Source organism: Procambarus clarkii, chromosome 26 (genome assembly GCF_040958095.1).
Source record: "Procambarus clarkii isolate CNS0578487 chromosome 26, FALCON_Pclarkii_2.0, whole genome shotgun sequence".
NCBI lineage: Eukaryota > Metazoa > Arthropoda > Malacostraca > Decapoda > Cambaridae > Procambarus > Procambarus clarkii.
The window spans coordinates 8,831,871-8,845,678 of NC_091175.1; the positions used below are offsets into that span (position 1 = coordinate 8,831,871).

The 13,808-nt window shown below is 35.5% G+C and overlaps 1 protein-coding gene across 1 annotated transcript; it reads left to right on the top strand.

Moving 5' to 3' along the window:
- The first annotated feature begins 738 nt into the window (after positions 1-738).
- LOC138369012 (serine/threonine-protein kinase haspin-like) lies at positions 739-13,746 on the top strand. The gene is made up of 7 exons (XM_069331847.1): positions 739-943; positions 1,704-1,889; positions 3,872-4,011; positions 5,442-5,575; positions 9,543-9,686; positions 11,629-11,780; positions 12,971-13,746. The coding sequence occupies exons 1-7, from the start codon at positions 768-770 to the stop codon at positions 13,173-13,175; spliced, it is 1,137 nt and encodes a 378-aa protein (XP_069187948.1). The 5' UTR covers positions 739-767; the 3' UTR covers positions 13,176-13,746.
- The last annotated feature ends 62 nt before the right edge of the window (positions 13,747-13,808 follow it).

Here is a 13,808-nt window from a genome sequence, read left to right on the forward strand (position 1 = left end):
ACTGATCCCTGAACCAATAGAACAGAGCTACTAAAAGAGTCTAGAAGTAACTTACCCATGCTGGGAAAAAGAGGCTACATTATAAAGTTTTTAATATCTCTTTTTATAAAGCTGGCAGAACCAAAATGTTTGGTATGAACTCCGGTAGCACCAGAGGATATGCGTAATAGTAGAAACTTGGATGAATCATAGGGTTGAAGCATTTCCTCTGTGTGTGTCTTAATAGTGAGCATTTAAAATGAGTTAATTGGGGAGGTGGTTGAGTAAAACTTTATGAATGGTTTTAATAGGAGGTAGGAAAAGTGGGACCATAGAGCTGAAGCTTAACCTTTAAGAACATATAGGTGAGTAAACAAATTGCTTCGAGACTGCGTACATGGTAACCAATATAAGATGACAGTTTTTCCATTAAGAATAATTTTAATATATGAAATGACTTTTTGGGAAGTTTTCATGGGGTATTGTTATTGTAAGTTTTTATTTTTTGGGGATTTTTATTTTATACTAGCTATGTCTTCTATTTAATGCTAAAGAATAGTATTCATGGAATCAATAACATATTTCCCCACACAATGGGGAAATACAAAACTGATATGATTACATTCATGCTATTAACCTGGGCAAACCTCTCGTGCTGAAGGTTCTCACAGTATAAGTAAGACTCGTCTTGGATATACAGCAGGTATATAGGGTTAGCATATAGATTTTTCATTACAAATATTTTTAACTTATTGTTTTATTATTTTTAAGGTCACAGAATAAACCAGATGGGCGCTAACCCAAGGGAAATTCACAATCGATCAAAAACAAAGCTTCAGATTTCTTTAATCACTGAGAATGATAGTACTGAGGCTAATTTGATATCTATAAATCCTCGAGATCATGTGTTGGTGCTGTGTGATCAAGAGGAGCCTCTACCCCTCACTGATTGCTTTACAGCTAGGTGAGTCTGTGAATTGAATGGTTGATATTATCTGATAACATTTTTGTTATTGATTTAGCAATATTCATGCATACACATCTATAAAGAAAGTCAGATATTAAAAAATGAGTATCCCTGGTTCATTCTTTGTTATTCACATATATAATTCTGAATTAACAAGCACAATTGTTGGTAATGCATTATTCAGCTTGCTGAAGACTATAATAGTAAAATGGCAGTGCAGTACTGTATTTATTTATAATTTGTTTACCCTGTGGGCATGGGCATCTGTCCAAATAAGCCTCATGATTTTTTCCTGGGGTATGCATCACTAATTTAATGTCCAATGATTTTATTTCCCATTGCTTAGATGGGATTTGAACCTATTCTCCTCTTTGAGCCTCCTGCCTCATTAATTAATAAGGGGACAAGACAATTTGTAATGTTTCTAGTCCGTCTTGGGTTACAAGTCGCTCATGCGTAGCTTTTTATCAGTGTGGTTAGGATCAGTGTCTGTGGAAGCTACTGAAGTACTACTCAAATTGGAGGCATTTCATTGTAGTCGATGAAATATTTTCCACAGGTAATGAGTTGATGATAATGGGTTGAGACCTAGCAACATTGCCCTATAAAGTATAATATGCAGTAAATTTATTAACAAAGGTAGCATTACACAAATCTGTTGCACAGCTACATTAATGTACATAGACTTTATAATGACCACAATATTATTGATAAAAGAAAAATTGTGTTTAACGGAAATTAATTTTTAATTCCACAGCCGTCTAGCTTGCTGCAAGAAAATTGGGGAAGGCGTGTATGGTGAAGTGTTTATGACGCAACCCAATCCCACTTCCTTGGAAGGAGCAACAGTTATGAAGATTATGCCCATAGAAGGGAACATAGATGTAAATGGAGAACCACAGAAGAAATTTCATGAAATTCTGTCTGAGATTGTTATTTCATTGTGAGTAAAGCAACTTTTGGAAGTTGGTGTTTAATGATTAAAAATAATGTTTTAACATAACTACCAGTATTACTGACAATGATTTTAGCCATTTTTGTTATCGGCTGTTTTTTCTTGCAAATGCGTGCTAAAACAATATACGTAATCCTTAATTTTAAGAACAGTCTTCAGAGAATTAGATATTGTTTGCAATTAAATACAGGCACAGTATTGCATAGGTTACCCAGTATCCTAGGTTAGACTTAGTTGGCTGATAAATTATATTTTTACATACCTAGGACAAACTAAGCTTAATGATAGTGCTTTGTGCGACCACTTGGCATTAATAATTAAATATACATTTACTATTTGCTTTCTGATTTGAATACTGTCACTCGATAGGATGACCTGCATTTGGTGACCAGTTCATATTATTTACCCTTAAAGTGCACAATTAAAATAACAAATTTAGCTTCTATCAAAGTAAGTTAAAATTGTGGAATATCTGGAAAAATATTTAATAAAAGTATCATTTAATTGGATAAACAAAATTTCAAATTGATTGAATTCTGATATTGATATAGACTTCTTAAATTTAGGAAGATAGCCCTTATTTTAAACATTTTTCTTGTAAAATTTAAGGGAAAATATTAATAAATATGGGTGTGAAGATAATTACAATAATTATTCTTAAGCTTAATTATTTTTACTAAATACTTTTGTGCATGATGGTACCACATGCTTCTAAACTCCAATAATACATTTGTATGTAAAATAATTAATGTAATTTTATTTGTAATAATTGCCAGAGAAATGACACATTGAATTTATAAGCAGAATCCAATTCACAAATTTGTATAATGAAAAATGGTTATTGACATGACCCATCATTTAAAAGGCAATCAACCTATTATAACTTGTTAAACTAACTAAAATTTTACACAATGATTTTTATTTTACCTAGTGCAGACATTGTTTTTAATAGGCTTAATATTTTTATTGCAAAGTATTCAAATCCAAACTTGCCTTTACCAGTTTGTGTAATGCTTCTTAACTCTTTGCTTACTGGTAGTGTAGTGATTTTCCTTTCTGAAATTAACACACACAATTTGAATGCTTATTTTCCCATCATTGGTTATTGCAAGCTACTGTTGCATAGCTTGTGCACATATCCTCAAGAGACTCATAGAAACTTCAACAACATTAAATTACATTTTGTATATTCACTTTTACACTATTAATCTGTGTCTTTTACTAAAAAAAAAAAATCCCTATTATATAAGTATGTGACAATTAGTCCAAATTTGCAAAAAAATCGGGCATTTTCAGTAGTGAGAATTGATAGAATAAAATAAATATTTATCCTGATTTCAAATTCATAAAATGATTATTTAACATTTAATAATTTATTTTTCGTTTCAGGTAGTAATTTAAATTTTTATAAATTATAGTTATAATTTATAAAGTATAAACCCAAAAAGATTTTTTTAATTGAACTGCTATTATATTTTAATTTTATTTAAAAAAAAGATACTTTTTTTATTGTATTGTAAATTAATACAGTACATAACATGTACAGCCGTGATGGGTAATAGAATGTGCTTTGGTGCTGCTAATGTCAGGGAGCCGAGGCCCAACCAAATAGGAGTTTCACTACATTCAACACTGGCATTTTCTCACCCACATAGTCTTCAAGGATTATATATTTGTTCAGGGCTTTTCTTGTTATCTTTTTTCTTTCTTATACATAATTGTTTCTTCACAACTTCCTGCTACAGTGCCTTCTATTACTGATTAACTCTAATTGATCTCCATATTCCTGACCTGTCAGGATTGAACGGCAGCATTCATTGTCTGACTGTGCATGACCACTTTAACAACCCCATTCTGTTTGAAGCTTGGACTCTCCAAAGATTTACTTGCCTTGAAATGCTTCTTATTGCACTTATTTTTTAAACGTTTTCCTAACTCGCTTTAATGACACAATGTATTATACCCCATAGAGAATTAAGCAACCTACGGGAAGCCGACAATGAAAAGAACTGGTGTGAGAACTTCGTTCATGTCTTAAAGTGCTGGTGTGTCCAGGGCAGTTATCATCAGGACTTGCTTTGTCTCTGGGATGAATTTCATGAGAAGAAAGGTAAATATTAAATTCTAGATTAAACTGTATAGGCATAATTATGTGGTTGCTTTTGCTTGAAGGTGTAAAAGCGCCTTAAGTATTTATTCATTTAATCCATAGCTATCCTTATTAGTACTCATCTAGGCTGCCTCATTATGATTGATATTTGCATTTATTGCTCTACCTCCCATACTTCAAGTTTTTTCCTGTACATCTCTCCTTGTTGGGGCCCATGGTATTTCCTGCTGGTATTGAGCCTGATTCTGCCTTGAGCATTTTTGTTGGGTTGTGTTTAATGTGGATAAATTTCAACCATTTGTGTGTGACCACTGTCGGGTGGACTTGCCTTCTGCCTGAGCCCCCTTCCTGCATGACTACTTAGGCAGCGCAATCATGTTTGTGGGCGTGTACATTACAGTTTAAGTGCATACATTTCCCTGGATTCGACATCATTTTGGCTTTATTCCTCAATTTATTCCTTGCAGGGGGGGGGGGGTAGCTTGGATCACTTTAGTACCTTCCTTGCTAGCTCCTTCAGGGTGTGGTCTTGTATGCTTGGGGGGAACCCAGTTTTTACAAACCAATGGGAGGGTTGAAGGCCATTGTTGCTGGTATTTTGGCTGGTATGCTGGTTTTTGCTGGTAGCGCAGCAAGCTACGACATTCTCAGCACAATCAATTAAGTTACATCTGGAATCTTCTCGGACGTAGGTTCGAACCCTCATCACGGCCCTTGTGGATTTGTTCATTTGATGCATCACGCTATTGTAATTTTGTGTGTATTGACATTGAATATATTAATTCTGGGCTGCAAACAAGGAACCTACATGTGCCTGTTTTTTACAGTCTCTATATTGCTTCCTGTGTTATGCAAGTTCCAGCACTGAGGTACAATGCTCTGTTGCCTCATTAATGGTCAGTTGATCTATAAAATTAAAAAAAATTCCTGGTTGTAGGTATGATACTTAGAGATGGTAAAAATATATATTGAGGCTGTACAATGGAATCAAACTAATGTCCCTGACCAACACTGGCAAAGCAAATGCTTGTTGGTTTGTATCATTGAAACCACAGAGCATTAAGATTGGTTCTGAAATCCAAACTGGCATTGTGTGGCAGCATGCTGTGATGTTTTCAATTAATTTGGAGAAACTGTTATCCACTAATTTTTGGTGGCTGATCACTACTGCTTAGGTTTCCATGGCGCATGAATTTTGCTGCATCATTTTTTGTTTAAGAAGGGCAATGTGTCTGGATGTCTTTGTTTTATCCAATGTTGAAGGTGCTGTAGGTTTTATAAGACACAGATGGCTCAGTGTGGGCAACTTTACCATGTACAATATTGTATTAATCAGGATTTCAAATTTTAAATGAGTTTCACCATAGGCTGTAATTTCATTATGTAATGAAGTGCGTTCATGCAAGTACATTGACATTATTTGTCCCCAGAGTCTGATAATGATCGTCCCGATATATTTCTTGAGGATCAGTTATACATCGTGCTGGAGTTTGGACACGGTGGTGGCGACTTGGAAAGTTTTGTTTTCAACAATGCCCGAGATGCTTTGGCAATCTTTCTCCAGGTAATCTTTTGTGCAGTCTATTGTAGATTTGTATTTCACATATATTTTTACTATACATGTATTTTGCTTATTTGATTTGTTTAATAATTTAATTTTGGTTTAAAATATGTTGCTTAGGACACGGAATGGAATGTTTGAATTTCTGTAGCATGTATACTGTCCTCTATATTTGTGAAAAGCATAATGCATGAAGGTTATATGTATTAAAACCAAAATGTCGCCCTTTCATTATATCATGCATAACGGATAAAAAAGCACACACACTAGTACAGTAGTTGTCAACGGCAGCATCGTGAGACGAGATCTAGTGTATTTCGTAAATTGTCATATACAGTAGGGGTGTATGACAAATACACTCCTTTACAAACTGCATCCACCTATGTTTGTTCCTTACCCTGTCCCATGAACAATGACTCCCAGCTTCTTCACACTTGAATCCTTCTACAGTCCAACATTTCCACTCCAACCTTAAAATTTTCTCAAACATTCTCTTCACTGGTCTTCTATTATCCTTTTGTATAACAATCGCTAACCATTTCAATGCGCTTTCCTCAAATTTTCCACACATAGACAATCGTACTCCACATCTGCTGGGCAAGTTCATTTAAAAAATTCTTTTTCTATTCACCTAATATCACATGCTTCTTAAATTATGCTTTTTTTTTTTATTGCATTTATTCCAAACAATTCTGTTCTTTTTAAGATGTATATGAATCATTGAATTATTATTCATAGTTATTTATTAAGGTTAATTACCAACAGAAGATGTAAAAGCAGTTATGCATCCCTTGTCTTATTCTTCATACAGTTTATGAATTCATTTTCATATGTGATGAAATCATATTCACTTTACACACACAAATCACAATAATGTGATATATCAAATGAATAATTCCACAAGGGCCGTGATGAGGGTTCGAACCTACGCACGGGATGCGCCTTAGTCAACTGTGCCACGACATGGTAAAAGAATTGCAACCTAGTGCTACTGCACTCACTAGAATCCCGAAGCTTCTCTGAAGCCCAATTGGGGTTTCACACAATTCCCCCATTCGCAAATTCCCCCCCCCCCCCCTGTCCTTGTGGATTTGTTCAAGTTCACTTAAAAAAAAGTTGATTCCATACTTGCACTCTTAAACAATACCAGAATTCTACTTGACTTGACAAGGGTTGATAAGGCTCATTTTTATATAGAATTTTAGAAATTACTTTGGTTGGTTCCAGGAAATTGTTGTGCTTTAGATTTTTTATTTGGACAAGAAGATATGTGGAAGTTGTAACACAATAAAGATTACAAACTTAAGGAAGTACTTGTATTTAATACTGTTGGTCTTTTATATCACTTGATTGTATTATTTTCAATTGCAACAGTGAATCAACTGCTACGTTTATTTTGCCAAGGGAGAAAGAGGGTGTCGGGGTTGGGTGGGTAATAGTCTAGTGCACATTTCTTTTCTGTTGTGACTAGATTGCTTACTCATTCAAGTCTGGTTACCCAGTCCAACTGACGAGTATACAATGTGGCAGTTGTAGTTTTCCACGTGATAAATTATGTTTTGGTTATGACGTTTAACACTCTTGAATTGTCTTGTCAGGCATGGATATATATTGTATGGTTTAACAGCTATGTACAGGGAACATTAATTTTGATTTATTTCACTATGAAGCTTTCTTGTGGAATCTATTTTTTGTTTTTGCTTTTACCATATTTTGGCTAGTGTAATTTGTGTTTCCCTTATTTCTCTACAAATTTTGCAATTTTCAAGCAGTATTATGTTTGGCTGTTTTGTAAACTAAGAATTGTCATTAAAGATGTCATCCAAGGGAACAAAGCATTAGCAGGCATAAATAAATTTGCTAGCTCAATTTGACATGTCCATGTATGTGAGGATTTAGTGTGTGTGAATGTACTGTGAGTTATATGTTGCTGTATTGCACAAAGCTTGTTGCCAGGAAATTTTATTAGGTAAAGCCAAGCTAATTTTGTTAAAGCCTCTTGCTTCTTCTGGCCACAAACAGAGTAGAGAAAAATTAGCTGCATTAATGCTGTGAGTGGGTATAAATTCACATGGCTAATATTAAATAAGTGTCAAATACAAAGGGTATTGAAATGGGCCAGGTGATACAAGACTGAGAAATATGCATGAAGGAGTAGAGATATCTTTCACCAGGGGTGGTTTGATGTGAGTTTGCTCAAGATGCAAACTCACTTGAAAGATTAGGCTTCAACAAGACAACACCCGCCAATCACATGATGAAACTACGACATTGCTACACCATTCAAACTAGTTGTAACAAGGGAACAATGGGGACCAATCCATTGTGTGTTTATAAGGTGCACTGTCTTATTTGTAGGTAACTCACAAATGCATTTTAAAGTTCATTAATTAACAATTGGTATAACAGCTATTAACTTTAAAAATGTCTTTGATTCATAATTAATAGCTTGAAACACAAGAAACATGGCCTTTGTGAAGATGGTGGTAATGTGAAAAGTTGTATAGAAGTTCATCTATCAAATCAGCCATATGGGTCATAGATAAGAGTTTGGGGAATTGTCCAAAAGTTCATCCGTGAAGAATGCATGGCCAAAATCTTGCATGTTTCCTCAGTTTGCCATTGCGGTAGATGGTGATTTTGAAGACTTGGCAACAAATAAGTGATACAAACTATTAATTTTTTTTTTTTTATAATAAATATAATAATTGTGTCCGGGACAGGAAGCCAGAATATATTCATACACGTTAGGCTTTTATCGAGGTTTGATTACTGACCCCACCCAGGATGCAACCTCACAACAAGCTGACTCATTCCTGAGCACTTACTTTCTGCTGGTGAACTGGTGCATTAGGTGAAGGAAATGTGCCCAAGCATTTCTGTCCCGCTTGGGATTTGTACCCGGAATTCTCGATTGTGCGTCAAGAACGAACCAGTCTGTACTACCAGGACTCTTGAAAAAACCCAAATATCTTCATATTGTGTGGTTGCCAGAAATGAATGTTGTATACTGGATGATTGACTTGCACCTTTCCTTGAATAGCAACATTGACGGCTTCTTCCACAAGATGTGGTGACAGTCAACTGAGGCTGAGGAAGATACAGTACTTGTGCAAATTCAATAGTTTATGGATTCCATGTTTGAGCTAAAGAGCTACTTTGAGAAATTAACTTGTATGAAGAGGAGTGTGTTTCATGTGCATGTAAGGGCAAGCATGTTAAATGTACTTTTATTCACTCTGAAAATTAAACAAGAGGGCATGTTACAAGCCTTGTATAAGGATTGTTGGAAGAGGTTTGGCATTGAAGCAGTTGCGTCAGGCTCGGCAAATGAACTATCTGCCTCGGGTTTATCAAATGATACTGCAGCATCTTGTCGGACATATTTAGCCGCCAAGCAGCACCTCTTCCAACTCATAGCCACTCCACCAACTTGTTGAGAGTATATCATAAACAGGGTGAGTACTATTATTAATTTTGTTTTTATTTTTTCACAGGTTGATACCTCATATTAAAAATATCCAGTTAACTGGCAATTCTTGGCCCGACCACATTAAGATTTTTTTTATTTAAAAGTAGGCTTTTATCTGTGCCCAGGTATGCGCGATGCAAATGCAATTGTTAGCGCTAATAATTTATAAAAATGGGGATGAGTGAATGCACTGTCATGTGTCCGCAATACGTAATGGGTAGTAATAGAAGGATCATTTATTACTATAATATTTACTATATACTATAGTACATGTACAGTAATACAATATTTCCTTTGTACGACTGTGGCTGAGTTGGTTAAGGTAGGCGTCTGGGAATGACCAGATCGCAAGGGTATTTGTCACTCCATTGCCTCAAAATGATTTTCATTGATATATCGTACCATTGTGATTTCATTGCATTCCTTTTACAGTATATATGAAACCACTTTTAACTCTTGCTTTGAAAGTAATGCAATACTGTGTTTTTGTCTTTTTAGATTGCATATAGCTTGGCTGTAGCTGAACAAGAATTGGAATTTGAGCACCGAGATCTTCACTGGGGCAACGTTTTAGTTGCTCAAACTAAAGAGACCTCAATTAATTTCAAGCTGAATGGGGAATGCTACACTCTTCAGACTAATGTAAGTTATCTAAAGTCTAGCTTACTACATTATCTCCAAAACATTCCAATACTGTACTTTGTTATACAGTACAGTACTGTACTTCCTCTAGAAGCTCTGAAAGGTGGTATCTTCAACCACTTCTTGTTCAAACTCATTTCACTTGTTTACTGAGTCTAGCTTATTTTGAGGTGGTGTAGAAAATCAGTGTCCCCACAGCCCAGTCTCTTGACCAAGGGCTTCTGATCAAGAGACCAGAATCTGTTGTTGAACACCTGTATAGTCTTGAAGTGCTTTTAGCTGCAAATGTTTACAGAATTTTCTTGTACTTGCTGTTTCCTTTTCATTAGAACTATTGAACACATTTTGCCATACCTCCTGGTCTTGCAAAATATTATTAAAGTATAGATTTTTTAGAATTGATCCCTCGAATATTTGTTGGGTATAAATTATGATTTCTCACATTTTATCACAAGTCAACCCTGACTCCATGTCGGGCTTGGGAAGTAGAACAACGAAAGCTCATCCAGGTTCAGTATTCACGTCTAATAACTTGATGTTTCATTGAAAGTTTTCTGCACATTCTCCATGTCAGCACTTTCTGAAGCTTTGAATGGTGCCATTAATGTGCAACAATTTCCACTCTGGGCAGTTCTAGTGTCTAAGAGCACCATCATTGATTTGGCACAGCTTATTTGAATGGTTCTTGTTTTCCTGCCTATAATTTGTCTTAGTTTTACATCTGTTGTGTTCTTCAAAATTAGTTTTCTACCCTCAAGAGTGGCCAGTTTGCCATGTGCAGACTCTGATGCTATTTTTCTGCTCCTGTGGTGGATGACAGTATTCCACTGCTTTTTCAGTTTCATCTGTCACCTTCCTGGTGCTCAGTATTGGTGGGCTTTTTTCTTGTTACTTATAAAGGACAAGACTCGCTTGTCTAGAATAAATCCACTTTTGCTTGTGTTAGTTCTCTAACTGCATTTTCTTTTGGGTAATGGGAGCTGACTGGTTTTTGAGTAGATATAGGCGTTCTGTGTCTTTCATGTGGTAGGAGTAGGAAAGACACGTATTTTCTAAATTGGACTTGGTGGCCTCGTTCTGACTAGGAAGGCAGCCTAGTAGTTCAATGTCCAGGTTCCTGTTCTTTTGGAATTAGGATCCTGGCTTCTCTGGGTCTAACCTGTAAGTGTGCTTGGCTTGAAGTTTTGCTGTTGCTCTCCATGCCTTTCTCTCCTGAGGTAGGGGGACTTAAGTAGGTCATGTGTGTGTTCTTTCTGCTATTGATTCATATATTCCAACTGCAGTGCACTGTAACTTCTTCCTTGAAAGATTGAGAGCTTTTGCTTTGCTTCTTAGTCTCCTGCTCAAGGTTGGGCCTCAGTTGATCTCAACTGTTGCTCTGCCTGCTTTGGCTAGGGAGTCGCCTTTATTTCTTAACAGATTTAAACTGTTTTCCATCAGGTTCTTATATCACTTAAATCTCTCTTGACTACAGATGTAAAGGCATCAGCTGACTATGCAGGCGACGAGTCACAATAATGTGGCTGAAGTATGTTGACCAGACCACACACTAGAAGGTGAAGGGACGACGACGTTTTGGTCCGTCCAGGGCCATTCTCAAGTCGCTTGTGCTTGCCACAAGCCATTCTCACAATTGACTTGAGAATGGTTCAGGACGGACCAAAACGTCGTCGTCCCTTCACCTTATAGTGTGTGATCTGGTCAACATCAGCTGACTATGATTAGCAGACCATCACAAGTGAAATTGCCTGAGAGCACATATTGCTGGGTTGTTATTTCTAGTGTGACATGCCATGGGGCACATGCCACAAATGGTTAATAATCTGTTTTGCAAGATTGGTATAATTCTTCTATTATTAGCTGTATTTAAACAAGTATAACAGAAAATTATTATTATTTACTTATTATTTATTACTTATTATTTATTACTTATTATTTACAGGGAGTAAAAGCAACAGTGATAGATTTTACTTTGTCAAGGATGAAATTGCCACATTGTGTTGTATTCAACAATTTGGCCGAGGACCCGTCGCTGTTTGCTGGCGAGGGTGATTACCAGTTTGAAATCTACAGGCAAATGATGAAAGCCAATAAGTAAGTTTTTTATATACTGTTATTTCTCTATTTTTCACTTCCATGAGTAGGTTGGCTTTTAGTGTTAGATGTAATTTTTCATATTTTGTGACAAGGTTGAGTGACAGTGTCACTCAACCTCGTAATTTTCAAAAAATCACTTGACCATTTTAATTTCACTCATGGCAAAACTTGAAATAAATGACCACAATGTGAGTAGAGCTTATTGGAGGGGACCAACCAGAGATCACCTCAGCCAACTGAAAGATGACTAATAGTGCGTATTTGTAATTTGCTGTGCAAATTACCCGATGGAGAAGTATGAAAGTTGTTTTTCTTTATATAGCTATGTAGACCAATCATGTTTACACTTCTCAAATTCATAGATAGAACACAAAATATTGTTTAGAAAATGTACAAGGATTATGAAGATTGAAATTTTTGTTCAGAGCCCCAAGAGACCTGGAACATTTGTGGCTTTGTCAGGTGAGGGGCCAGAATACAAGTGTGTTATAAAGGTCACTTGTCCATTCAAATAGTATACACAATACAATGTATATAGTAGTATGGATAAACAAGCACCACCACACTTATAGTCACGTATATAATATGTCGGTAAGTCTTCTTACTAGTAGATTTGTGGGTTATAGGATCAAGGCTGCCCAAGTTTGCCTATTGGGGAAATTATACATAAATGTTGAGATGAAGACTACACGCCAGAAGATGAGGAAACAACGTTACGTCGTTGAAACGTCCTTGGCAGAACTTTCACTTTCCTGTACCGTTATACAGTAGACTTTAATCGGCACACAAAAATCGACTTGATAATGGTCCAGAAGGATCGAAACGCCGTTGTCTCCTCATCTTCTGACGTGTGGTTTAGTTTTTATATCTTCAGCCACACTGTGACTCGTCTGTAAATATTGACTTATTACAGAAAACAGTAGTGTACTTAAAATGTATTTTCTGTGTAGATTGTAACCTGTCTCCTGCTTTGTGTATAAATACACATGTCATATTGCCATTCTTAAATACGTTTCAAGTCTCAATGGCAGCTAAATTTATAAGATAAAATAATTTTGTTAATGTATTGAGTTAAATTATCTTTTAAATCCATGAGAAGAGACTAACAGATGTGTGTGTGTGTGTTAAATAATAGTTGTCAATTAGGAATTAAATTTTTAACTAGTATTTTTATTTTTGCTTTGCAGGAATGAGTGGGAGGCCTTTACACCGTACACTAACGTATTATGGCTTCACTATATCCTGGAAAAGATGACGTCTGACTGTTATTTTAAAAATGTAAAGTCCAAGGTACACAAGAGTAATTATGAACAACTCATCAAATTCAAACAACAAATGCTTAATTATGACAGTGCTATGGATTTTGTATTAAAGAGGGAGCAATATATGTGATAATTTTCATATCTGTAAATTATCCTTTATTTTATAGTACAAATTTTTGTTAGGTTTTTGAAATCTGCATTTATTAATGTGCAGGTATTTTGTAATATAACTACCAGAGCACATCTTGAAAGAGAATAATACATTAAGGGTTGTATCAACTCAGAATTACAGTATTGTATTAAGAGTGTTAATGCATCATTTAGTGAAGAACTTTTGCCAGAAGCTGGTAAGAGGAAACTATTATGTTGCAGATAATGAGCTACAATATTGTTCTATTATACATAAACCATTTTTCTTCCCTTTTCTTGTATTTTCTCTAATCACCCAATATTTTTATGTATATTATGTTCTTGTAGAATTTACTTTTATACATTTTATATAAAAAAGTTTTCTAAATCCAAATGGGAAACATGTACAGTACTGTATATATATATTGTACATAGATTGATGTACTGTACTAAGAAGAGTAGCCTTCATTCTGTGGGCTGTTGGTTTTTCTGTGCCCAGATTCAAGAGGATTTATTGGGCATAAAGCCAGGCTTTCCTGTTGTTGCATTGAGTAATAAACCATTTTCCTTTCCCTGTATTTTTCCTCTAATCACCCAGAATTTTTTTTTTGTTATGCTGTATGTGTGTGTTTCA

Bases quoted from the DNA above. Each gene is read 5' to 3' on its own strand.
- LOC138369012 (XM_069331847.1), top strand. From the start codon at position 768: ATGGGCGCTAACCCAAGGGAAATTCACAATCGATCAAAAACAAAGCTT. The intron at 944-1,703 runs GTGAGTCTGTGA...TTAATTCCACAG, and splicing joins ACTGATTGCTTTACAGCTAG to CCGTCTAGCTTGCTGCAAGA. The intron at 5,576-9,542 runs GTAATCTTTTGT...TTGTCTTTTTAG, and splicing joins CTTTGGCAATCTTTCTCCAG to ATTGCATATAGCTTGGCTGT.